At 41.5% G+C, this 26,549-nt stretch overlaps 1 protein-coding gene across 4 annotated transcripts; it reads left to right on the top strand.

The window, feature by feature from the left end:
- The first annotated feature begins 46 nt into the window (after nt 1-46).
- TADA2A (transcriptional adaptor 2A) lies at nt 47-26,498 on the top strand. 4 transcript variants are annotated; one of them, XM_075168374.1, is made up of 16 exons: nt 49-99; nt 1,341-1,524; nt 2,362-2,468; nt 3,575-3,634; nt 4,271-4,362; nt 5,817-5,974; nt 7,393-7,481; nt 8,267-8,339; nt 14,674-14,737; nt 16,715-16,758; nt 17,289-17,399; nt 18,796-18,867; nt 19,489-19,621; nt 20,347-20,390; nt 22,997-23,070; nt 24,923-26,498. In XM_075168374.1, exons 2-16 carry the CDS (start codon nt 1,500-1,502, stop codon nt 25,106-25,108), a joined length of 1,332 nt encoding a protein of 443 aa, XP_075024475.1. In that variant the 5' UTR covers nt 49-99; nt 1,341-1,499; the 3' UTR covers nt 25,109-26,498. The 4 variants fall into 4 exon arrangements, 3 of the variants coding, with proteins under 3 accessions (XP_075024473.1, XP_075024474.1, XP_075024475.1); XR_012676547.1 differs by lacking the exon at nt 19,489-19,621 and having other exon boundaries at nt 47-99; nt 24,923-25,054; XM_075168372.1 differs by lacking the exon at nt 18,796-18,867 and having other exon boundaries at nt 47-99.
- The last annotated feature ends 51 nt before the right edge of the window (nt 26,499-26,549 follow it).

The following is a 26,549-nucleotide window of genomic DNA, read 5'->3' as shown; positions in this document are numbered from 1 at the left end:
GCGCGCGAGGCCCGCACGGGGGCGCGCACGCACTGGCGCACGCGCACGGCGGGGCGCGGCCGCGGAAGGCCGTGGCGCGTGGGGCCTGCCCGGCGTGAGGTGAGAGGCGGCGGAGGCCCCGGTCCGGCCCGTGAGGGGCGACGGGGAAGTCGGGACCGTACCATAGCGGGGACGAGCCGGTTCCGGGGCGGGGGAAGCGGGAAGGGCGGCGTCCGGGCAGCCGGCGGGGCGCGGGGGAGGGAGCGGGCTGCCGGGAGCGCGCGCTTCCCACAGCCGCCTCACGGGCTGCGCTTGCGCCTGGCGGGGGCGGGGCATGAAGGGGCGGGGCCTGGAGGGGGCGGGGCCCGGGGGGCGGGCGCCTCCTGGCGGTGATGGGAGAAGGGTCCGCCAGGGCTGGACGGGGCCTGGGATATGGGGGAGCGAGCTCTGGGGAGTGGGGATTGGGGAGCGGGATATGGGGGAGTGCACGGGGCGGCTGCAGGAGTGGCTGTGCTGCTGTGCTTGGTGCTGGCACTGCACCAGCGGGTTAGCGGCGCACAGGTTCAAGCAGCCCTGTAGACGGGGCTACGGTGGTTTGCAATTCACAGAGTGAAGTGCGTGCCCGGAGGTGGCTGTGCGGCACCGCTTACGGCCACGGGGTAAAACGTCCAGCCTGGAAGTTGCTCTTGGTAGTCTGAGGATCCAAGCAGAGGTGCAGGGATGTGTAGCCAGGGTGGAAGCAGCTGCCATCTGCGTGGAGGGGCTGCACAGCCTCAGCGGTGTCCCTGGATGTAGGACCATGCCTCCTCACGTGGTGCATGGAGGAGAAAAGTTTAGAAAGAGAAACATGAATTTCAGTAAGTGAGAAGCCTGAGCCATTCCCAGCAAAAATACCTTGTAAAAGTGAGACATGTTAGAGATCCCACAATGGAAAGCAACTCAATTCCCTGATGGTGGACAGCAGCGTAGAACCTCACTGCACGGGTGCTGGTGAATCAGGCCTGTTCATAGGAGCTGCCACCAGTCAACACTGAAAATGTAGTTGACATGAGCGTGGTAGATTTTTGCACTGCTGTGTCCATGCTATCTCTAACCTGTTCATTGTCTCCCCAGTGCTTCTTGGAGGTGCAGAACACTTTCTTGCACAACAGCTCTTCATAACTCTCTGCTCAGCACATAGATTCCCACTGAAAGCCTCAGTTCAGGGTTGGCTTATGTCCCCATCACTTCACATCTCTTCTTATGCTGCGTCCCGTCTCTCCTCATTTGATTTCTTCTCATATGCAGAAAACAGATGCTCAGCCATGTCAAATGGTCCCTCGTACAAAGACTGCTGACAGCCCTTTTGCTTTTCTGTTCAGGACGCTCTGAGAGGATCTCATCTGCGAGGGCTGCGGAGAGACGTCTGCAGGGAGAGGATACCCTTTTTGGACGTACTGCTTGGGGCAAGGCTTACACTACGGGCTTTTCGGCAGGACGGGTTTTACTCAGAGGAGCAAGAACACCACCGAGGGAGAGGAATGGAGCGGCTGGCCTCCTTCAGTAGTAAGTACCATAAGATGACATTTGGAAAGTGTTTGCCATTGTTTAAAGACATTAGCCGCCATCTGGGGGAGAGAGGCAGAAAACTAGCAGTATTTGGTCCACAGGGTCACTTCTTTGATCAAATTCTCAAGAGCACGAGTACATGAATGATTCAGTGGGAATTTGGGTCTGTTTTTTTTACTGACTTTTTATAGTTGGGCTAGTTCAAATCCATTTTCTTGGAAAAAATGTGGCTTATAACTTCACAGTCTATTTATTTTGACTACTTAGCAATGGACAAAATAAGAAAAACTTGCAGAGCAGTGTTTCATTCCTTGTTCAGCAATCTGAGCAGAGTCTGAGGTTTGGACGGATTACAGAACAATCTTGTTGATGCCTTTGCAACCACAGCAATATCCTTTACGAGTCTGACTTGAGGTAGATGGATGGGAGACTGCAGCTGTCTGTGCAGTATTCTCCACAAATAAGGTCTTGGGTCTGGTCTTCGGTGCAGAACACGAGCATGGGCACTGGATCAAATCAGCCAGCTAGCACAGCTCCTGGCATCACTGCTGAGTTGTACCAGGAGGCTGCTACAGAGAAGATTTTCCTTTAAGTCTGTTGCACAAGTTTAGGTTTAGCCGACGGTGTATCAGGTCTAGCAGGGATGCAGTGCCAACATCTCTCTTGCAACTCTAGCTGAACAAGGTACATTTGACAGATATTTGGGGAAGCTGCAGTAGGAAAGAGGTTATATACAGTTAAGTTCACTTAAAAATACTGGGCACAAGTGAATTTAGGTGATTGCAAAACCAGTGCCTTGTTTGTGTTGCATGAAATTTACTTTTGGCTTCACAGATGACCCTTTTGATAAGCCTCCATGCCGAGGTTGCTCTTCATACCTCACAGAGCCCTACGTTAAGTGTGCTGAGTGTGGGCCTCCTCCCTTCCTCCTGTGTTTGCAGGTGAGTGCAAGGATAAAAGCAAAGGCATTAATTTCTTTGAGAAAGTCATCAAAGGCCTGTCCGGTGCCAAGCTGTTCCATAAACACATTAATAACTGGTCTCTGTAAACTTGTATCAACACACTTATTTGCTCAGGGACAGGGAAATGACAAAGAAAATGTTGGAGGCTGAAGAATTGAGGCATGAGTAGCTGAAGGAGATCTTTGTGAAGGCAGCCAAAGCTACCTAAGACATGCAGTCAGCCTGACTGTGTAACGGAGCATGCCGCTGCATGTCTAGAGAGGTATCGTTTCTGTCATTTTTTATGGCACGGAAAAGAAAAGCTATCAAGAAACACCCTTTCCCTGTCACAACACGTTGTTTTTTTCCCTCCCAAATGGAAAAGAAAATTTGGGGAAAGTTTGCAATATTGACAATAATCGTTTGTGACCAGATATAGTTCTTTAAAAATCATGTGTGTGATCTGATAACCACAGAAAGTACTGCTAGTTTTAATTATTAAATAAATAAGTTTGCATTATTTATGATTAAAAAGTGGCAATAACCTCTAAAACTGAAAAAGGAGCTTAGCCTTGTGCTCAGATATGTACAAAATACACAACCCCATATTTTGTATATTGGGTATATTTTTGTTCATTTACCTGTACTTAAAAAAACAGAAATTTAACTGTTGAAAATATCTGCAAACCATGCTGGTGCTTTTTAAACAGAAGACCAAGATTAAAGGGAAACTGTTTTCAATACTTAAGAAATGCTCTGTGCTCTCTTCCGGCAATGATCCATTTTAAAACATACCGCCAAGACTCTTTCACCTGCCTAACTTTGCTGTAAATACTTAACAAAAAAGTATGCCGATTCACAGGAGTTATGTCTTGGTGCAAAAGACAAGATGCAAAGACAAATTTAACACAATTTTACAAAGATTTTTCTAGATTTTATGTTTTTTCTAAAATGAAATCAGAAAAATTGAGTATCTTTTTCAGCCTATCAGGTGGTCAGTTTTGGATACCCAGTGGACAGAGAATAAAAGGAAAAAAGGGACCAGTTAAAATGTTTTCAGAGCAGAAGTAAGAGACTAACATAATGCTAATTTTTTTGTTCTACAGTGTTTCACACGAGGATTTGAATACAAGAAACATCAAAGTGATCATACTTATGAGATAATGGTAAATACTCCTTTTAGATAACACCTACTCAATCTTGAGCTTTCCTAACTTCCCAGGAGTTAGACCTTTGCTTACTAATATTACATTGAAAAGTTAAGTGATACAATTCTTTGATTCAGAGGTTTGGAACTATTAAAAAAAGAAAAAGTCTTCCTGGAGATTAAAGAAAAATATCCACCTGGAACATAATGGAATAGTGGAGACATTTAAAGCTACATTTTTTTTGTGCCTAGATAGCACAATGCATCTCACTAGACTTCCAATTCTCTAATCATGTGAGTCAACTTCTGTTTCTCTATTCTTGTTTTTTCTTCCCCAAAATTAATCATTTTAAAGGTCTTCAGTAATTTTTATTGTGTTTCGTAGCATAACATTGTTGAATTACAGCTGGTAGGTTCAACATGTAACAGTATATCAGAAGATCTGTAGTGACAAACTAGTTTTTACTGCAGTTGATGACCCAAGGCCCTAAGTAATTCAACAATTATTTGATCAGGTTTCATGGGACACAGCAAAAGTTTTAAAACTACCAGTATTACATACTATGTTGCCCTGTAGCTTAGAACTTCTTTGTTCTTCATGTGGTGGATTGTAACAGAGGATCACAGCAGCTTGATTTGCTTTTATCTTCTCTAGACTTCTGATTTCCCTGTCTTGGATCCTAACTGGACAGCTCAAGAGGAAATGGCACTCCTAGAAGCTGTGATGGACTGTGGATTTGGAAACTGGTGAGAATTTAGTGGTTCGGCCAACTTCAGTGAATGATGGGTAGTTTTTCCTTTCATTTCACTGGATCTTACTGTTGAGTACATCAGTGCACATTGAATGTTCGGTGACTTATTGTGGGTGAGACACTAATTTAGCAGCTGAAGTGGAAGACTGGGGTAGCAGACTCTGGTTTCAAATCTGCTGTTAGATATATAAGGAAATTGTTAAAGGCTTCCTGTGAGATGCAGAGCACCTCCAGTGAAGTACAAAGTTCCCTCATTTCGCATTAAAGTCACTAGGTTTTGAAGGAGCTCAACTATTGCACAAGATTTTCTGTGCCTCAGTTTACTCCTATGTAAAAACCAACTACAGAATTTCTTATGTGGTTTCAGTTTGCTTACAGTTGACTAGCTAGGTATGGTTATTTTTGGAGGTTTCCTGCTTCTCTCTCGTATTTAGGATAGAGCACTGGAAATATTTAATTTTTACTTTATGTTCTGTTAAGTTAATTTCTGTAGTTGCTACAGGATTTTTATGCATTTGTAAATAAAGGAGATCTGTAGTCATGAGTTATCTCTCTTCTCCTTCATGAAAAAATAGCTGTATATAAAAGTATAGAACTCCAGACTTCACTGAAAGAGAACTCTGCATTCTTATGTGTACATTGCTGTCATAATTAAGCTGAAAACTGGTTGCAGTTGCGTTGTGCAAGTATGCTGTCTTTGTCCTACTTAGCAATACAAGTAATCTTAACTTTTTCCTTAAACATTTGGCTTTTTTCAGCCTTTACCGAATAAAGGAAAAACTGACTTTTCTTCCTGGAATCCCTTGCATCCAGTTTTTAGTTTAACAGAAATTAAAATGATTGCTGCTGGTGGTTTTTTTTTTTTTTAAAGTCCTCAACTTACACAGCCATTTTATTATGACAAAATACTTCACGTTTCTAGTCAACCACTTTTCCAAGAAAGTTTGGCAAAGGTTTCTAGAATGTGTTTTGTACAACCATTTCAGTGTTTAAAAAAACCCTGTTTGACATTGCTACACAAAAGGGGAAACCACTATCCAGTTAAAATCACAAGAGAAACTTGAGAAGCAGAGTGCAATTCCGGACTTAGAATTTACCATTACCTGGAGTTAGTAAAATGTGTAAAAAGCTCTCAAATAACAATACTAAATTTTCAAACATATAAAAGATTTGGTGCATTCCATCAGCCAAGGAGTTTCTCATGTAAAGACAGTGAATTGCATTGCTCATGACCACCAAAAAAGTGCTCCCTAGCACTGTATCAAGCGTGTAAGTATTGGCTCAGCATTAGTACGCAACATGTGAATTCAGACGTCATCACAGATCAGTTCTCTGCACACAATGCGATCAATCTCTTGTCCAAAATTATCTTTTCCCACTAGAGAAAGAAAAAAACCCCTCAATATTTCTGTATTCTTCATATTAAGCCTCCCCCTCTCCCCACTTCAGGCAGGACGTAGCCAACCAGATGTGTACAAAATCCAAGGAGGAGTGTGAGAAACATTATATGAAACACTTTATCAACAATCCCTTGTTTGCATCTACGTTACTGAACCTGAAGCAGGCAGAGGAGGCGCAGCACAACGAAACAGCCATTCCTTTCCACCGTGAGTATCCCCTGCCCACTAGCACACAAGGGAGCTTCCCCACAAGGTCTCTGCTCTTCCAAAACTGGAATGAGCAGCCTTTGGAGAAAGGCATGCACCACACATGCAGTTTGCTTTCATTCCCAAGAGGAGAGCTTGTTCTGATGGCTAACTTGAATAATGTTAGTAGTAGGGTTTTCTTTACACTGTATTAAATCATTGGTGTATCAAATAAACAAGACTGCCAGTTCAGTGGGAAAAGTGGTCTGATACAAAACATCAGGTTCTCAAAACCAGAAGTTCCTGCACAGCCGGTGGAAATGGTCACTCACAGAAATCACCGCAGCAAAAGCCTGGATGTGCATATTCATTTAAAGGACACACTACCTCAAAGCTACGTCATGTGTGGCATGATATAACAGCATGTCCTTCCTGGTAAATACCAGCATGAGTTCTCCCCCTGATGCTGGGGTGGTTACTTTTCTTGTCCAGACCCTGCGTAGCAACGTTAACTGAGAAGGGGTTATTATTTAAAACATTTTGTCTGATTAGCCACTGTGATGCTGATGTGATTTGACATAAAATCACTCCCTTTAACCTATGCTGATTTCACACCTCTCTCTTTAAAAATTCCTTTTAAAAAGTGTATGTTAAATTTCAGCAATTTAACAAATTTTCAGTTTTCCTTAAATTTAACATTTTTAGAATTCCCCCAGTCTAGCGGCTGTTCCATTATAAAGCTCCCCAGAATGGCTGGGTAAAAAAGATTGCTTGGTATCTGGAGATTTAAATTTCACAGTAAAGTGTTTAGAGCTAAAGCAGTAGGAACTGGACAATTTTGGTTCTGTCCCTGGCAGTCATTGATTTTTTTTATGTGACCTGGACCAAGACAAATTCTCTGTGCCTCAGCTTGTTTTATCTGTAGCATGGGACTTACAATGCTTAGCTCCTTCACAAGTGTGTTGTGAGCCTCGGTCCATTATTGTCTGTAAAACTCTGAGCTCCTCAGTTGGGAAGCACTGTGAAAATTCAGAGTTGTATAGCTTTAATTGCAGCTCTCCGTAAATGGCACCCAGAAGATGCCAGATTTAACACCCCTGATGCTATTAACTAAAAGAACCTGCACGCTGAGACCGAGTGATCTGCAGAGGTTTACTGGGGGGATGCTGAGCTCTGAAATGTGGAGTTTACATTTTATAACCTATTTATTACCTTGAATTTATGTGTTTGACTTTTGAGAATACTATGAAGATCTCAGGTTACTGCATTTTTCTCTGGATGAACTCAGTCTTTTTCTGAGTATAACGCTGAATAAAAGCCCAATGAGGGTGTTTTTGTTCAACTAATTATTCCCACTTTTCCTGCAAAAGAAACACCTATTTGCAGATCATTTTGTGTTAAAAAAGCTCTACAACAACTAAAACCCTTTATTTTTTCAGCTGCTGATGATCCCCCACGGCCTACTTTTGATTCCTTGCTCTCCAGGGATATGGCTGGGTACATGCCAGCGAGAGCTGACTTTGTAGAGGTAAGACTCTCTCTTCCCCCATTATTTTAAATTTGCTCCTGAATGCAAGATCAGCAAACACACGTTTGCCACTGCCTGTAGGCCTTCACTCTTCCTATAAAAAACATGAGAAGAGAGGACAGGACAGAGTGATTAAAGCAAGGATTTAATTACAGAGGTGGCGCTGCAAGCCCGCAAAGCTGCGAGCAGGCCATCTGAGCCCCTGGCTCTGTGTGTACGGGCTGCAAGGCGTGCTGCTACCACCAGATGTCCAGTAATGAATGGCTCTTGCGTAAGCAGCTAGATGTTGTGAATTAGATGCTTGGCAAAAGGGGTCAGCTTCAGCATGCTTCTATTTCATTTGCCTTAGAGAAGCACATATGAGCCTGATCCAAAGATCACTTGAAAGACCTGCATTGTTTTCAGTGTTTTTAGCTGTGGGCGCAGGGCCCCAATTCCTGTTGCAAAACAAGCTCCTGTACATGAAGTAATGAATTCAGCCATATAGGGGCTCGTTGTTTTTGTACATTTGAGCAGAATTTCCACCACAGTCTGGGAGTCATGGAGATTACCTGATTAATTCTCATTATCCTATCACAGCATCCTGTTCCAGTTCCAGCCATGGGGGTGCATATTATACATTCCCTAGTTAAAGCTCCCCTGTGATGTATGTTGCTGAAGGATGGAACCTTGTACAACTGTGTATGAGTAAATATCTCTGTTTTCAGTACTTCTACGTGTACTGAAACTTGATACCAATTTTTTTAGTGCTAGTTAGTGACAATTTATTAATCACCTCTGAACAGGAGTTTGACAACTATGCTGAATGGGATTTGAGAGATATTGATTTTGTAGAAGATGATTCAGACATTTTGCATGGTAAGTCCCATATTTTTGTACATTGCCTGAAAACAATGTTTCAGAGTGCCTACAGAGCATTTCATTGGGTCTCTTTTTCTCTACACACTTTTTTAAAAGTGAACGTACATTTTTAATGATTTCACTTCTGTGTGCTGGGATTTAAACGCTGGCATTTCTACGGTCCTCACTTTGAAATCTCTTTTAAAAGCTCTTAATCAACTGACGTATAAATGGTACTTACATATAGAATAATGCACTTCACTCACTACTGAAATGTAGCCAGTTGTAAAGTAGAACATGACTGAAATCCAATAGTCTCCACCAGTAGTAGGCATCTCTTTAGGAAAGACACAAATGATGTTTTATCCAGTATAAACTCTAGAGAAAGTTTAGCTAAGTAGAAGCAAATTGTCTGAGATAGCAATTTGTCCAGAAACAGTAGCAGTACATCAGTGTGTGAATAAACAGACCTACAGGCTTGTTAAAAACCAGAAACGTCAGCGCCTTGATATTACTTCCCCTCCCTGGCTGAAGGATATTCTTTCCATCTGCGTAATGTTTGTGACCATCGTAGCAAGGCACAACTTTTGTTCTGATTTAGAAGGAGGAACACTTTCTTCTCCGTTGCTAATACCCCTTCCGCCTACTGTATCTAGCTTCTTAGAAGATCTGTCACTTACTCTAACCTCTGTTAGTTTAGGAAATCTGATATCAGGATAGTTATTAATACAGGCAGCAAGGAGGTATGTAGTTTAAGACTATGTGCAACACATTGAAACTGTTCTACTCCTGAAGTTGTGTGGTTTTTCATGCATTAAACATGCACACTGAGTTATAATAGCATTAGCTGTATGTGACAACTTACTTTTTTATTGTGAAGAGGATGGTTGTTGTATGAGTCCAATTACTGCTACTGAGTTTCTGTGAATGTAGCTGCCTTAATAATACCAAATAAAGGAAGTATTAAAATGACATTTTGATCCGTAGAGAAGAAAAGATCATACTTTTCCCCACATTTATAAGTACACATAGTGTTTAAAAGTACTGTGTTTATGCTTTAGAATTCTCCCATCTATGTCAGGCAGTTCTAAGCTAAAGCCTTAGCATTCCTTGGAGACAGACAAATCCTGTTACGTACAGACAGTCTTTCCAAACTTGAAATTTAGCAGTGTACACAGAGCTTTAAGGAATGCAAACTCCCTTGGCTCAAAAAAGGTTATGAGAATTGTATGTCAGTCTCTCTTCCCTTTTAATGTTTATTGAAAGGGGAACTGGCTTGTGGACATGTCACGGATTCATCATGCCATCTCTCTTTTTATCACTATTAAAAGACATATTTTCTGGCTTCCATGTCCTATTCTGAGTCCTGGTAAACTGAAAAAGCAAAATAATCTCCTAATTCTGTTCATTAATTGATAGCTTAATATTCATTCAAGCTGGTTTACCAGCACTGTCTTCCATACCTCTCACACCTGTCTTCCTCCCACTGCACAGTTCAGCCATTTAAGATATCTCCTACCAGCCTCCTGTTTAAGTTGTCAATCTGAATGCAAAAATCAGCTTTCCTCATCTCTTCAGAATATCATAAAGCTGTGCAGGGCCAGACCCTTTGGTCCATCTAGCTCAGTGTCCTGTTAGTACCCCATAGCAGACACACAGGAGAAGAATGTCAAAAAAGGCAAATATAGGCAGATACTTTTCTTGGCATATCTTCCACGTTTCCTGCAGTGATAAATTTAGAGACTTCTTGAGCCATAGATTGTGTTCAGACCATTTTGACCAAAGGACCTGTCCTCCATGAACTTAGTTAACTACTGTTAGAACTATATATATTTGTACTTTTGCCCCTATAATACCCTGTAGCAGTGAGTTCCACAATTGAGTTAGGAGTTCGACAATTTAATTGTGTGTTGTGTGAAAAAATACTTCCTTCTGTCTGTCAAATCGTTTGCCTGATAATTTCATTGGATGTTCTCTAGTCCATTCTTCAGTTGTCTTCAGTATTTGGTACGGGATGTCAGGCATTTGCCCTGTGAAAACTGTTTGGCAGAGGTTATGGAGTGTGACCAACTACATTTTCGATCTCAGCTCAGGAACTCTGGCATCTTCCTTCCCACAGCTGTCCTAGATTTGCCCACGTGAGAGAGAATGCCTCTAAAAAACGAAGTCCCAGGGTCTAGCCAGCTGTTTTTCTTTTACATGAGGCATCTTGGGGAGAGAAACAATTATTTTCTAAAAAACTTTGGAATTAGATCTTTCCTTTCTCCAAGTTAATACAAAAAAGGAAGGAGCCACATCCTCCCTGTCCTGCAGTTTTAAAGATCTCAGATGCTGACTTTTTGATTGCTTGAGAATATTTTGCAACCTAATTGTAGGATTTCATACTGTAGAAAATGGCTCAACACTTGGATCGGAAGGCAGGAACAGGCATTTGGATGATTTAAGAAACCTTTGTACTTTCTAGTTAACAGGCAGAGAAGGTTGTGAGGCAGCCCTGGAGGCCCAGGTTCTCATAATCTCTCCCAAGGGTGCCTGCTCTCTCACTACTTCCAGGCAGCGGCTCTAACGTGCCTCTCCACCCCGGCCCGGCCCGCTGGCAAACTTCTTACGCTAGATCTTACAGAAACGTCCTTGAAAAGCAGCCCTGTGGCTGTCTTCCACACCTGCTCGAGACAAATTTTTGCTGGCCAAACAGCAAACTTTTTTTTTTAAAGGTAAAGATGTAAAACAGGGTTTTAACACATTTTATAGCCCAGAGAAACCCAAATGGGGTCTTGCAGCATAGATGTAAGTATCAGGTTTGTGAAAAAATCCTGAGTTTGTTTTCCTGACGTACATAAACCTCACTGGGTTCAAGATTAATTTTTGAAAACTACTTTTATATTCCATTTTCTGAAAGTTACTCAAGCTAGACCCTGAGAACACACCGACCAAAGAAAAGTCTCTCTTTCTTTGTTTTGTTTCACAAGTCACAGATCAGCGCTGCAATGTCTAGGTTGCACGTAACACAGGAATATTTGATGCTTTCATTGGAACAGAATTCCCCGTTCTTCCCTTTCCTTCACATTGCTCTGCTTTTCTTAAAATTTTGTAAAAATCATTTTATAAAAAGTTCTAGATCCAAGCTGCTTGACCTGTTTCCTGATATCATTGCATTTTCCCTGTTATATTGTCCTGTGTCATTCTAAACAAGTACTCAGTATTCTCACAAGACAGAAGAGTGTGATTTAATACAAGGTGGAAAGACTCCCAGGCAGCCTTTTACGAGGGACACAGAAACCTGTGCCTGCTGACTCTCCAGCTCCTCCAACCACACAGGAGGTCACAGGCATTGTTCAGTCCCTTTTTGATATGAGTGAGATGGTAGAAACTGTATGAAATCTCATATTCCAGTTAACTTTTTGAACTGTTAACTTTTATTCAGTACTTGCAATGTAATAAGTGCATGCAAATATATATTGCAGTTAAACAAAAACGTAATGGACAGATCAAAAGCAACAACTAGTTACGAATCTAATTCAGCCCAGAGTGCTTGAATATTTCATGAATTACAAGTTTTCATCAGACTGAATTATAACCTTAGTAATTTATCTTTTCCCCAGCTTTTTCTCCCCTTTCCTTTTCATGTAAATGATTTTTACTTCTAACACCGGAAAGTAATTGCCGAAACCGCAAGTTTAGAAGTGAGTGGAAATAGACTGCAACTCTGGCTGTACAGTAGTGAAATTTCATTTTATAAGATACAAGGCAGTCAATGTCCTTCTAAATATTACGTGATGTTTATTCTTTTGTGGAAGTTCCTGACATGCTCTGAAGGCAGATACTCTGTTTGCCTAGGGTCCTGCTTTCCTCTAGGGAGGGTGAATTTGGATTGTAGCCATTGAGTTTGTACCAACCAAGGCACACACTGGATACACAGCCTGTTTACTTTGATTAGTTTGCATTCTTCCCGTTATTTGGGCCTGGCATGCCAAACAGAGGTTAGCTAGCATGAAACAAAGGTCTCACTCATTAGTGTTCAAAGAAGTTTTTGCAGACCAAATGAGGCTGAAGAGGAATGAAAAGCGAAGAAACTGTTTTGGACATGCTCTTGAGAAACCAAAATATTTTGATTTTTTGGAATGAAGAAAGGAGCCTTGAATTTCTGCCTATCACTGGATCCTTCGAAGCTACTCTGACCATCTCAAAGAACCTTATCATTTCCCAAAATGGACACTTGGAACACGGTGTCAGCTTGGATTATCTTGAATTACCAGTACAAACAACTGCCTCCCTAGTATAATCCATGGGGAAAAGCACAGGCAAATCATTTTCATTCGTACAGCATCTCTTTTCTCATTTCAATGCAGCATGTAACAGTGTAGTAGTCCGAGTTATTCATGCATTCCAGATTTTGTAATCGGCTGTTCCTGTGTGAATATGTCTATTAAAAACAAAAGCCCCTCCAAAACTGCATGTGGCAGCAAATACTAATTTTTCTGTAAGCAGAAACTCCATTTTTTTCCTTCATTTGTTCTCATGAATGTTCCTTCCCCTCTCCAGCTGATCATAATTTCTTTCAGGATATTGTGCACTAAGGTGAAAGCATCAAAATGCAATGGTTATAGGTGCATAATTACTTGTGATATTTATAGAGGTTCTCCAATGCAATTTCTGCATGTACTTATTAAGTTCTGCCCACACAAACCCCAGAAAATAACATGTTAGCTTAGCTTGCAGAGGGTTTAAAAATATAAAAATATTTTCCATAAATTGGCACCGATTCCAACACTTAGTAATATATTTCATTCATGTTTAACTTGCTGCATTTCCCAATTTCTTGTCCCCACATTTAAACAAGAAGGAGAATTTGCTACCTGTGCTTGTCCTTAAATTAGGAAACTTAAATACCTCTTTATGAAAAATACATGGTGATGCGTGAACATTCTGGTTTTGCAATAAATTTGCAAAAAGAAGAATATTGTACCACCCCTCCTATCTTCATGTTATCTTTTGCTCCTAGATTAACATCAAATCAGTTTTGTATAAATTGAAGATTTTTTTGCTAATACAAGATCAGCAAGTGTCACTCAAAACTGTTGGCTCCTGAGCTAATATGCGCCGCCTTTGGGCTTTAGCTGTCCCTGTTTATAAGAAATTTTATTACCCAGAGGACTGCACAGATGAATTGCCTAGAGGCTAGGGGCTTCCTGGTGTTTACATATAAATACATATTTTAAAATAGACGCATAACCACACTTCTTTCTTAATTGCATTATTAATTATTTGTTGGAGAGTGCAATCAATAAACTGCCAGTATCAGTTTTGCTCTTTTTCTTGTAACTACAGAGAGAGGAATGGATTCTGGATTCTGTCACACTTGGGCCACCCCTGTTTAGACAGCACAGTGGGCTGAAAGGGGACGTGCTCTTGCTTAGTTTCAAAGACCTGCGTGTTGTCTCTACAGACTGTAAACCCACTGTCAAGTCTTAAGCCTCCTCCTTCTGAGAGCCTATTGAAACGATTAACGTAAAGGAAAAAAAGCCAACCAAGAAATCGGCCAACTCTACGCTTTTTGAATGACCTAGAATTTTTGCATTATTTAATGAAACGAGGGAAGGGAAGGTGATAGGTGTCTCCTTATGTTTTCTTTCAAGAATTTACCAAAAAAGTTTATTAACTTAATGGTTACAGGAAAAAGAAGCTGAAGGATGTCCGAGTGGATCAGCCAGCCTGCAGACAGATTTGATTTTGAAAAGGATATGATTTCTAATGAGCATGGCTTTTTCCTGTGCTTCTTCACATTGTCGTGAACTATTCTCGGTGTTCTTCTGGCAGACAGATAAGTTTAGAAGTTAACAAGCTAAAATCTTGTAGATGTTTTTAAGAACTGTAGCAAAGGCTACTTTGAATCGTCACAGTTCGTGTGTCTTTCTATTTTTTGGAGTTCCTTGTGCAAAGAAGCCTTTGTCCAAAGATGATAGCTCAGATCCTTAAATCTGATAAATTTGCTTTTCAGGAGAAGGAATACTTAACAATTGCGTGTATGAAGGAACAAATAAGTGCTAATAGTAAAACAGTCCAAGAAGGAAGAGTTGAAAAGAGTTCTCAGGATCTACCCAGGTTCATATTTACAGGCAGTAATATATGGGGAAGGAGTAAGCAAAAGAAGGCTTCCATAGGTAGCATGTATAGTCTGCAGAAGGTTAGCTTCTAGTGAGCTCATGCCCCTGTAAAATTGCCACAGGATTTTTAAAACAGCAAAGTAGAGTGACCATTTCAGCCTACCATGAACATAAAGGCTTGCAAATTAGCCTAATACAGTGATTACGTACATATTCTGTAATCTTTTTTTTTTATTATTATTTTGCAGCTCTGAAGATTGCCGTTGTAGATATCTATCATTCCAGGTTAAAGGAAAGACAGAGAAGAAAAAAGTGAGTTTTCAAGCAACAACTGTGTTCCTTTGCTTCATTACCATGTTTTGGTCCCCAGGGTTGTCCTGATACTAAACATAATTGATTTCTTATAGCATCCTTCCAGACAATTCCCATGCATGGAGACCTTCTGCTATGAGATTTGCATGGCAGGCTTCATCTCGGATGTGTGGTTCTCCTTCTGTGCACAGATTAAGATCAGGCACATGGCTTTAGCAATGGTGCCAGCCCAGAAAACACGGATTAAGAGACCCGGATACTTATTTGTACATGTGGTTGACAAAGGACCTCTACACACCATAACCCTCCTTTAAACTCTAAAAACAAGTCATTAATTGTGAAAAGCCTCTTTTCCAGTGTTTTTTAGTGCATGAAAGTCATGTACGCAGTGCTCTTCATATTACTATCCCAAATCCAGTTATACATAACTAACTAAGCTTCTAGCACACCTTATGAGCTCACGTAGCCATTTTGCAGAATGAGAAACTGAAATACTATCTGGGAAACCAGTCACAGATCCAGGGCTAGGAACGAGAAAAAAGAGGCAAAGCACTGTTCTTTTTGTTCCCTATGTAATGCTGATGGACTGCACATAATTAATTTTCTACTTCAGGGGAAAAAAAAAAGCTGCGAGTCTGTGACTAATTGCTAGACCCCCACTTTCTCCATAGAAATGTTTGCATCATTATTTTTAATTCTTAGTCGTCCATAAGTTAGTTTTCCACAATGTGTAATGAAGATAACTATATTGCTGACGTGAGTTTGAATAATTTATTCAGTTCATTTGACAGCTTTTTAGAATGACTCAATCTATTCATTAAATTCAATTTTATTATAACTTTCAAATACTTTGTTCAATATTTAAAATTATATCTTGCTGTATTACTCCCTGCTGGAAGAATTAGTAATTTGGAGTAAGACTCCTCCATTCCTTCTTCTCATAATACAGCATAGTTCTGCTGAATGACAGGTAAGAGTTGATATGTATTGACCTGGTTCTTCATAATTCATAAATAAAAAATATGTAGTATAAATTCCATTATGATAAATCATGTCATACTAAAAGAAAGTGCCATAAGGCTCAGTTACATAACTCAAATCGGTGTCAGTTTTTGTAAAGTTTCTACAGCAGGGTGGGACAAAAGTCTGGAAAATGACATAAAAATGCTGATGTCGCTCTCAGCAAGGGTTGTCTACATGGGACAGGAATATTCTTTTATACATACTAAAGAAAGTGTAATGGATTTTGTAGAGAAATTCCAACCTGACCTTGACGAGCCCAACTTTGTAGTATCTCTTATCATTTGCAAAAGTCAGGTGTTTATCGAATCGCCACATAGCAATGACCGCATGACATTTGCTGAAACCTGTGACAAACGTATTTGTCATGCACTTGTAAATATCTTACCTGCCTTTTTACTCTGCTCATTTCCCTGATCCTGTCAGGAGCATTTCAAACTTATGAGTTACCTAAATCATTTTCCTCTTTTTAAAATCTAAGCTGTCATGGAAAAATTCCTTCATCCTGCTCCCAGTGGTGAAATGCACAGTCCATCTCTCACCCTTGCTCTAGTAGAAGGACATTTGTCTCTCTCTGAAGCTGGAAATCATGCTTCATGAGACATTCCTTTACCTCCAATTTTGGAAGGACAAGTTATAAGACATTGTAGATGCAAAATCTGTGCCTAAAGAAGCAATTTCAAACCTTTAAAGCAATTGTAGCTCCCTTTGTGCCTAGTGCTGTCAGAGTTGAACTAATGCACACCGCTATCCAAAATTTACCCCGATTAAAGCCGCGCTGCATCACTACATCATGGTTCTCAGCTAGCCAGCTCAAGGATTATGGAGATGTCATTCGTGGTTTAGTTTTAGATCCCTCTGATGGTCTAAATCAAAGTTTCTTCTGAAGCCTTTGTATTTATGCGGTAATGCACGAGTTAACGCCTTTTATTAATACCATTTTGCTCTCAATTACAGAATTATAAGAGATCATGGCCTAATCAACCTCAGAAAATTTCAGAGTGAGTATCGGATGTGACTGCTTAACTTTAAAGTGGCCCCTACTCAAAGCAAAACTTTGCATGTTCACCAGTGTGGTTTATTCATACTGGACCATATTCAGATGGTCTGAATTCCAGCAGATTTCCTGCCCTGACTGTTTCCAACCGGCTGGCTCTAACTACTTCCAGCTCAGGGTTTTAGTTTTTGCCTCAGAATTGCTCTTCAGAAGCATTTTGGGCTCCACTGAGTAGGGAGTGGGTTGAAGGTGAAATCTAGGCCTTTTAAGTACATCTCACTATTCTATGAAATGATCAAACAAGATCATAAATATCATTCTTTATGCTTTTAGAATTTTAAGGTCTGTATAATTTTGTTGCTTTTTACTCAGCAATTTGTAGTTGTGACACCAAAATGGCCAAGAAGTGTACCAAATCTGGATCTTTGGGCAGTTCAGAGACTGGTAATCACTGGTAGTCACTTCAGGTTCCACGGAATTTATTTTCTTCTCACAGTAGGAGTGATACGGTGTGTCACTTTTTTCCCCCTCTAGTTTTGGAAAGGCGATATCCAAAGGAGGTTCAAGACCTTTATGAAACAATGCGACGATTTGCACGAATTCTTGGACCGGTAGAGCATGATAAGTTCATTGAAAGCCATGCGTGTAAGTATTTTGAGGATTTTAGCATATATGTTCTTCAATAGGCATAATGAGGGGTTGCATCATCCACAATCTTTCCTAAATATATACCACCCCTGGAGGGCAGGAGGTTGTTTTTCTCTTCTTCTCCCATCTAACTACCTCAGAAAAACAAATACATTTGTGGTTTGATACATTAAATGAGCAGCAAGTGTTTTTTTCCGCTAAACTGTGTCGGAGTTCTTTGTTTGATTTTGCAGTTGACTGAACATTCTGATCATGTGTTAGAAGTAGTATTTTCTGATCAAAAGACTACTATTCATTTTCTGGGACTCTATATCACTGAAAGAGCAAAATCCCTAAAATTTATGTCCGTATTGAGAGATCGGGAGCTGGCAGCAAATTGTGAATTCTTTGAAAGATACATGTTAAACTATTATATGTGTACGTAATTATATAGTACAGCTGTCATTATGTCCCTTACCTTAAAGGGAGAGGCATTGTTCCATCACCAAATCATCTCGAGTCTTTATGCATGATCATAGCATGCATTTAGTCAAATTCCAGCACGAGTCATTACATCCTGCTTAATTCTGTGACTTAAACTGGGAAAATTGTTGCTCATTAGAAGGAACAAAGCATTTAAACAGTTGCGACTGTATTTTCAGGACACCCTGTGTGAAATACCAAAAGCATGCTCTTGCAAAATCATGCGTCCCACATGTGAGTGCTAGTCCTGGAACCTAGTTTTGTTGTTGTAGTGACAGCAAAGTCCTCAAGTCAACCTGATAGTCAAGTACAGGCATTATACAGATCTCCTGAGTAGTATAAGTACACAAATTCGAGACAAGCAAACTCGCTCACTGTAAAACTAAGCAATGCCTGGAAGCCAGCTGATAAAAGCTATAGGCAGTGAATATCTCTGAGCAAAAGAAACATGGGTATTTAATCTTACTGACTGCAGAAAAAGAGTTGTCTGCAAGGAAAAATTTTGAAAGGTCCAGTTATGAAAATCATAGTTCAAAGACAATATTAGATGCTATAAGGAGCCTGGCTGGAATAGTTTTTCAAACCTATTGAAATGCCTTCCAGAAATGCTACATTATTGTTATTTGCCTTGTCCAGGATATGGCAAAGGAACCGTCAAAGCATGAAGATAAAATAACTTTTCTGAGCACACAAATGCTAGAAACCAGCTTAAATCTGTGATCGAGGAGTGTTAGGAGACTGTGAGTTTGAGATCTGATACAGACTTGTGCAGAGAGGTTAACCCTGTCTGTGCTTCTGAACAGTTCATAGCCGAACTGTGTAGACAAATAAGAAATAGCAATGTTCCGAGTACGCCACAGTTCACTGCCACCCCCACTGACCCACATTTGTTTTTTGGATTTTCCTTCTGCTTACTCTTGGGGTAAAACAGTGGAATTTGAGCTGCGAAGGGAAATAAAGCGACTACAGGAATACAGAGCAGCAGGAATCACCAATTTCTGTAGTAAGTACCTGATGCATTATTCAGCCCATTCCCATTCATCAAGGTGTGGAAGGATGATTTTACAACATTTAGGATGTGTTGAATAAAAAGACACTTATTTTTGAAATGCATTTGCCTAGCTTTTTAACTGAACAAAGCTTTAGCAATAATGCTTCAGTCCAGCTGTGCTTTTTTAAAGCTAGTTTGAGCCATCAGCTTGGAGAATGCGCTGTCTGGCAGAGCTCTGCTTTAGTCACCACTTTGCAAAAGATTCAGAAAAAAAATGTATGTCATGGCACAGCGGTCTCCCGTGCTTTATCTCTGAACACTTTCACTGGCTATCAACAAGTGTGATATCTGGAGAGAGGCCTAAGACCTCTACATAGATGAAATGGCCTGTTTTATCCTGGAATTGGATCATGGAAGCCTTTTTTGTTTGTATTTGGCCTGAAATTAATGGGGGGAGCGGTGCAGGGTGGAATCTAGTACCTTCTGGTGCCCAGTAGTTGTCATGAGGGAGAATAGCAGAGACTGGTCCAGAGCTAGAGAACAGTTTCTCACTTATTGCCTACAGTAGAAAAACAACAGTCTGAAAATTTTGACCAAGGCAGCTGGTGAGAATGCGGTATGTGTTTGCCATAGGTGCCAGAACATACGATCACCTTAAGAAGACAAGAGATGAGGAACGCCTAAAGCGCACTATGCTTTCTGAAGTCCTGCAGTACATCCAGGACAGCAGTGCTTGCCAGCAGTGGCTCAGTCGACAAGCTGATATGTACGGTTACAGTAAGACTGGGCATTTTACATACCTATGCTTTAGTCAGGTGCATCAAACACATTTTCCTATGTGATAGTAACAAATGCATTCCCAATTTATGACAGTAGATACAATTTGCAAAATTCGGAAGGGCAAGAAACTGCGGTTAACAGCAGTAGTGCTCGTTGAAGTGCAGACAAGGAAGTGACGAGTAAGGGCTCCAAATCTCCATTTTCTGTATTTTGTATTTCAGGAACTTAACTGCTGTTAATAAAGTCATGGAGGGAAATGAGGTCTTTATGGATATTAATGAGGGCACAGATGAAACTTGAAATGTTTCAGATGATTTTAGATGTAGCAGCATTATTAATGCGTAGTCACCCTGCACAAGCACTTTGATTTAAGGAGCAAGCTGCAGTGCAAAGGAAGTACATCCTGTGTGCTACACGGTCTGAGAAGATGATTTGGAATTTCCCCAGTCAGTTGCCACTGAATTTTTTATTGTGTTCCCTGCCCTGCTCCCTGCCCCCCCTTTTTTTTTTGTTTTAACAGGTTTCAGACATGGTCTTCAATCTGGGAGTGCTAAATATTTAGAAATCGTGTTGATGGCAGATCAGGGCCTGGCTTATGCAAGTTGAATTGTATAATTGTTAGAAGTTGGGGAAAAAGAAGTTCCAGAGCCAATATATGCAGTTATTCTTAAAAAAACATGAAGGCAATTTGAAAATTTCCTTTCTTTTCAGTGATTCTGGCCTGAGTCCCACGGTACCCGTTCCTTCAAATTCAGGTAACTGTTAGATGGTGGTCTGTGATAAAAAGCCAGCCATACATCAGTAATACCGTTCTGACAGCCAGTTGGAGAGTGACTCTCTTGCTTCAGTGCAAAACCAGTCCTCATGGTTAAGCACTGGTCAAGTCAACATTACCTCAATCTGCAACTCATTCCACGTGCAAATCCTGTAGGTTTTTTTGCTGAATTTCTAGATTTTTCTGGCTACAGATGGAAAACCCACCCTAAAGCTACATTAACAAGGCAGGGAAGAAAAGAATTTTCACCTGAGAACAAAGCTAATCCAGGTTTTTAATGAGGCTGTATAGCACATACCGTAGCAATATGAACCTGACAGAAAGCAGATTTGGGAGGGCAGAACACCAAAAACCAGTTGCCTGAGAAGCAGGCAGTGGTTGCAGCATCAAGCACTCCAGAGTGACAGAATGAGATGATACAGGTTGCCTATGCAACTTCAGTTTTCCTTTCCTATGAATATGCTTTTATATTCCTTAATTCTGTAATCACAAATTATGTTTTTTTCCACCAAGAGGACCCCTACTTCTTTCAGTGCCCAGTAAGGACAGATTCAGGGGTCAGTCAAGGCCCTCACGAACAAGACTTCTATAAAATTACATCTCATTTGTTGAGGTCACAGGGTGGCATGCAATGAATGAGACTAGGATAAAGTTTTACTGTAAGGCTGTTAAATGTTGCCGGGGAAAACTGGCTTCTAGCTCTGTCTCTACATCCAGTTTTTATGTGGATGCTAATAAACCGCTTGATCCACCTAAACTTCTCGGAGGTGCCACTGAGTCTATATGGTCTTCCTCATTTCCAAGGCCAGGAGCCTTGGAAATTTGGGTCAGAATGCCAAGCAATTAGTCATTGCAGTATGCGCTATGTTTTAAACGTATTTGGTGATAGCTAAGATCTGGTATTTTGGAGAGAAAATAGCATTGTGTATCTCAGGCTGGGCACCCAGAGTCTGTGAGGGACAGTATCCCCTCAGCTGAAGGGCTAATATGAAGAATGAAATTAGTTTTTTGTCAAGTATTCAGTGGCCAATGAAGGAGAAGAGGCCAAGAGAACATGAATTGTTTTGCCTGTGGAACTCAGATAGCATGCAGTGTTTACAACCAGTATCACATGTTGAACAAAACCCAAACAAAATACCATATACTTGCTAATTAAGCAAATATCCTGCATACTGAGTAAGGCAAGGATACTGCGGAAAAACTGCCACGTGTCTATGTAATTAAAGGCTGCATCATACTGAATATACAATAGGGCAAATTAACGTTGCTTAACTTTACTTCTAGATTTTGAGATCTTGACTTTGCAGCCTTAATATGTTTTCTTTAATGTAGTTTGTGAGTGTGTGTTATTTCCTAGGTTTATAAAAGAGTAAAACCAAGTTCTGTCATGTCTCATCATAGCACGCTCGTTCCAGGCTGTAGAAAGAGGAAGCAGTGCTGGGAAATACCTTCCTCTACACCTCCCGGAGACTCACTAGTCCAGCTTCTTTCTAGTCCTTCAGTTCTCCCTCCGATCAGGCTCCCCTCACCCAGACAGGCTCCCATCTGTCTCCTACAGACGCACAGGAGAAAGAGAGAGAGGGACTCCTCAGTCCCAGAGGTAGGACCGGACAGGGCAGGGGCTGGAGCAGCCACCAGCGCAGTCCTGGGGAAAACGGAGCTGCAGATTTCCCAAGACCTCATCACTTTGCCAAATTTGGGAAGTCTGTCCTGGGATAAAGAGACCTCTCTCTAACAGTGCTAAATATGCAACCCACAGCACAGGGGCAATAGACTTTCTAAAAGTGTAATAAATAACCCTAGCTTTGTTCTGAGCTATGGAAGTTAAAAAAATACTATTAGGAAAAAAAAAAACCCAAACCTGCAAGTAGACAACCCTCGTGAAAGTTTAAGCTTTAAGTTGAAGTTCAGCAAAGTTATAAACAACAGCGAAAGCGAGAACTATCAGACTACCTTATAATATTTCTTTCAGTACTGTTTATCATAACAGACGAAAATACATCCACAAACTGCATTTGCTCAACAATACCTGTGTCATATTTAAAGGCATTTAAAGAAAACTCCGCTTCATGAAGTTGTCAGTAATGCCAGAGAAACTGGCTGCTGATCACACCAATAAGTAATCTCAGCATCCTTGCGAGGTGCCGCTTTCACACCCGCCGGGAGTTAGTCCTGCGCGCTGTGCACGCCCGCGGCACACCCTCCTCGCAGCGCTGACCTCCCTGACCCCGGCTGGAGGAGTCGGTTTAGTCGGGAGGTACAGCCCAGCTTAACCACGGTCAGTGCCAGCTTGACAGAAAGCCATTGTCTTTCAGTTCCTCCTAAAAGCCAGTGAGCCAGAGTTAACAGCGTACGAGTCCCCATGCAAGTGTTCACAGTGCTTGACTGTGCCAGTTGCAAAATCATACCTTTTATCAAATCAGTGCAGTTTTTGTGTTAGGCCCTAAATAACCCTTTCTGTAAACACTTGGGTCGTACCGGGTTAACATCACGGGGATTTCATTGCCTCTGTGGTAACACACCTAAGGAACAGCCACTGCCAAACTGCTCAGAGTTCTTCAGTGTTCTCCTTTCTTGTCTCTGCAGGTAGACGGAGCGCCCCACCACTGAACCTCACGGGTCTCCCAGGGACAGAGAAACTTAATGAGAAGGAGAAGGAGGTGAGGAAAGGAATGAAAAGATAGGCTATATAAAACTTCATCTTCACAGTGCAGGGGTGCTCACACCATCTGTCTCAGGTGCTGTGAATATCACCTCAGCTATATGCCCTGACTACTCTTTCCTGCTCACAAAAATCATTCAGGTTTTCCAGTTGGCTTCTTAATTTCAGTTACTGTACTATAGGTACAACATAGCTGCAGCAAATTAGCTTATTTAGCAAGGAAAGGTGGAGTGCGCCAAGGTGCTATTACAACGTCCAGAGTACGACATCCTCTTTTCCTCCGTTGTGAGACTGGGATGAGCAGAAGGGTTATTTTTTCTTAATGAATATTGGTTTTAAAGCTGGCAGAGGATTTTGTCAAGGGCTTCACTGGACAGATCACTGAACCTGAATAGTGGAGCTCTTTCTACATTATAGATACCTCACAGCCAAACCTCAACCAGTTATGGTTGGTTTTTCACTGTAACACTAATGTGAACCATGGAGGCAATAACAATGCACTGTTCTTTTCATATTTTTTCCATATTTCTGCTTTACAATGCATATACCAAGCTTTTTGTATGCATGTGTGGCTGAGAATGGAATCTGGATTTCTTTTAGCCACGGGTTGTTAGCGCGGCCTGGTGCTGCAGGTTGCAGTCCCATATAGAGTGCTCTTGCACAGTCACCTAAAGCAATCGGAGGCACGGGGAAGGTCAACAGAGCAGACAGAACTGGGACTGCAACCCATGCGGCAACCCCCAGGAGAGGTAAACAAGGCAGCAAGGGGCCTGCGTGTATTTATGGCTCAGTTTCTGCTGCAGCCCAAGGCAGCCCTGTCCTCTAATTCAGTGAAAGGCAACACTGGAAAACTATTGAAATAAAAGATTTTTTTTTTTTTTAACTAGAAGTCATAATCTGTCCTTAGATGGTCCACAGGCAAGGTGTATGTGACACATAGATGTATTTCAGACTTTTCCCTCTGTGTGGAAGCTGTTTCCCCTTCATTGGAGATGGCGGCATTGAAAATCAGATCACAGATTCACCATGGAACATGGCATTTCTGGCTCCATTCAGCATATAAATAATTGTGACTAGGACATTAGTGTACGTGGGGAATCTGATTTCCTCGTCAGCTGAGACATAAAGTCTGAGTTACTCCGAATTCTGCAATTTCCTATCAATGAGGAACAATCATTAAGCATTTCCTTATTAAAAGGAGGAGACAGCCAGTATCTCCATTGGGAGCAATACAGTGCACCATCTAGAAGGCGGCTGGTATTTGGAAGCTAAATAGGAGCATTGCAGCCTAAGAGCAGAGCACAGGGGCTTTTGAAAGCAATTCCTTTTACCAAACTTCCAAAGACGTAATGCCCTCCCCGCACAGTTTCCATCCTGGACTTCCGGAGGGGGCAGGCGTTGTGTGCATAGCTGCTTTTGTAGAAAGGTATTAAAGACTTAGTCTGCAGGGGATTAATAGACAGATGCCCTCCCTGGCTCTCGTCCAGCATGCTGAATTGCTGGTTGCAAGTCTCTTTGGCATGTGTACTTCCCTGGTTTGTAAAGAACAACGCCCACACAGGACACACTCATAGTTACGCTCCTGTGAGCCGAGAGCTTGCTTTCATCCTCCTAGTTTATTTTTTAGTCAGGAATGTTTTTGAATGCAGCAGCCAGCAAGCTCCTCCCCTCCCTACCTGTGGATCGAAACAGCTCATAATGCAATTACTGTATGCCTCCCCCATACAAAAAAAAACACATTTAAAATGTTTTGAGAAAAATATTCGCAATGTTCCTCCCCCAACAGGGCTCGCAGAATGAAAGAGTGTGACAAGTGTTAGTGTTTATTAACTTCACCTTTTGTCTTCCAGCTCTGTCAGATGGTGAGGTTGGTCCCTGGAGCCTATTTAGAATATAAAGCTGCTTTAGTGAACGAGTGTAACAAACAAGGAGGCCTGAGACTAGCGCAGGCTAGAGCACTCATCAAGATCGATGTGAACAAAACCAGGAAAATCTATGACTTCCTTATCAGGGAAGGGTACATCACAAAAGCCTGAGGACAGACATCAGCGTTTTGGCTGGAGCAGACAGATGTGGAGAAGCTTTGAAGTCACTGTGGCAGCGCTGAAAGATTTTAACAGTGTTGAATGAAGGACATTTCCTTTTGTTTAAAATCTTTTGGTTTTTTTTTTTTTGTAAAAACAAGTAGGGAGCTTTGTTGAATTGTATGAATACTGACATTTCTTTGTCTGGTTTCCTTTTGACTCTGCTGTTTAACACTGCTGTTGTCAGAATTACGCTGCCACGTAGCACTGGAAAGAACCATACCCCATATAAGCTAATCTTAAATGTGAATGGGCATTCATTTCTAACACCTCTTGTAACTAAAAAGAGAATCACGGTACTTTTATTCTGACCGTGACACAGAATAAGGACAGAAGAGCAGCACGTAGTGAGAGTCACACTTTGACTTTGTGTGAGTACAGGGGCATAGAAACGCAGTCCCCTCCCTTCTTGTACTCCTTCGTAAAACAGCGTCAGCTTTCAAAGGAGATAGCACGTGCCCGAGGCTATAAAAATAGAGCTTGCAGTGGTCCAGTCTTTTTAACTTAATTGTGATAAAGAATGGGAAAGGACATTGCAGGGAAGCTCCTCAACAGTTGTTACTTCTCTGTGATATTAGCACATGCCACAGCATGAGAGCACTGCACAAACCAATAAGCTTCGTCTGCTCGCTACTTGATGTGCGACTGTCAAGTTATACATAATCCCTCAGTTTAAGTCTTCGTTGCTCGTTGGAAAGGCTGGATGTTACAACCAGAGCCGCCTTTCGGAACATAAATAAAAAGACGCTCAGTACCCCGACGTTCTCTCACAAAAGATAACAAGCGAAGGGCACGACAGACTGCCCAGAGCACACGCTCCAGCCCTGCCTGCCCTCCTGTTCGCGGGGCCTCGTTCTCTCAGCTTGCCGCAATAGCGGCGACATACCCAGCTGACCGACAAAGCAACGATGAGGTGCAACGAGTTACTACACAGACACAAAACACCCTGGCGCATCAGATGATCCATTGTACGACTTCAGTACAGAGCACTTGTATTTGAAAATACAATTGGATGATGAAGATGGTTCTTTTCAGATGCAGCTTGGCATGGTTTACTAGACAGTAAAGTCTTTATCAAACAGCTTCCATTGCTAACATATAACGCTGAAATAACGTCCCGAAAGTAACCTAACAGCCAAAGCAGGTGGGATGTTGGGTGCTCTCAAGTTTGGGATCTCATGTGGAAAAGCCTAACGGAGCTACAGCTATACTGATACCTATTTAAGGTGTTTAGGTTTGGGCTTTTTTTTTCCCCAAGAGTAATTATCCTGTGTGCCTGAGGTGTCATTGAATGTGAAGTATTTTGTTTGTAATAAAATCAGAATGACTTGAAACAATCTTACATCTGTGTTCCTGGACACCGAGTGAGACTGTAAAGGTCATGCAACTGCCT

Source organism: Calonectris borealis, chromosome 19, assembly GCF_964195595.1.
Source record: "Calonectris borealis chromosome 19, bCalBor7.hap1.2, whole genome shotgun sequence".
Taxonomy (NCBI): Eukaryota; Metazoa; Chordata; class Aves; order Procellariiformes; family Procellariidae; genus Calonectris; species Calonectris borealis.
The sequence above is the reverse complement of the archived record's forward strand: the minus strand, read 5'-3'. Positions and strand labels throughout refer to the sequence as shown.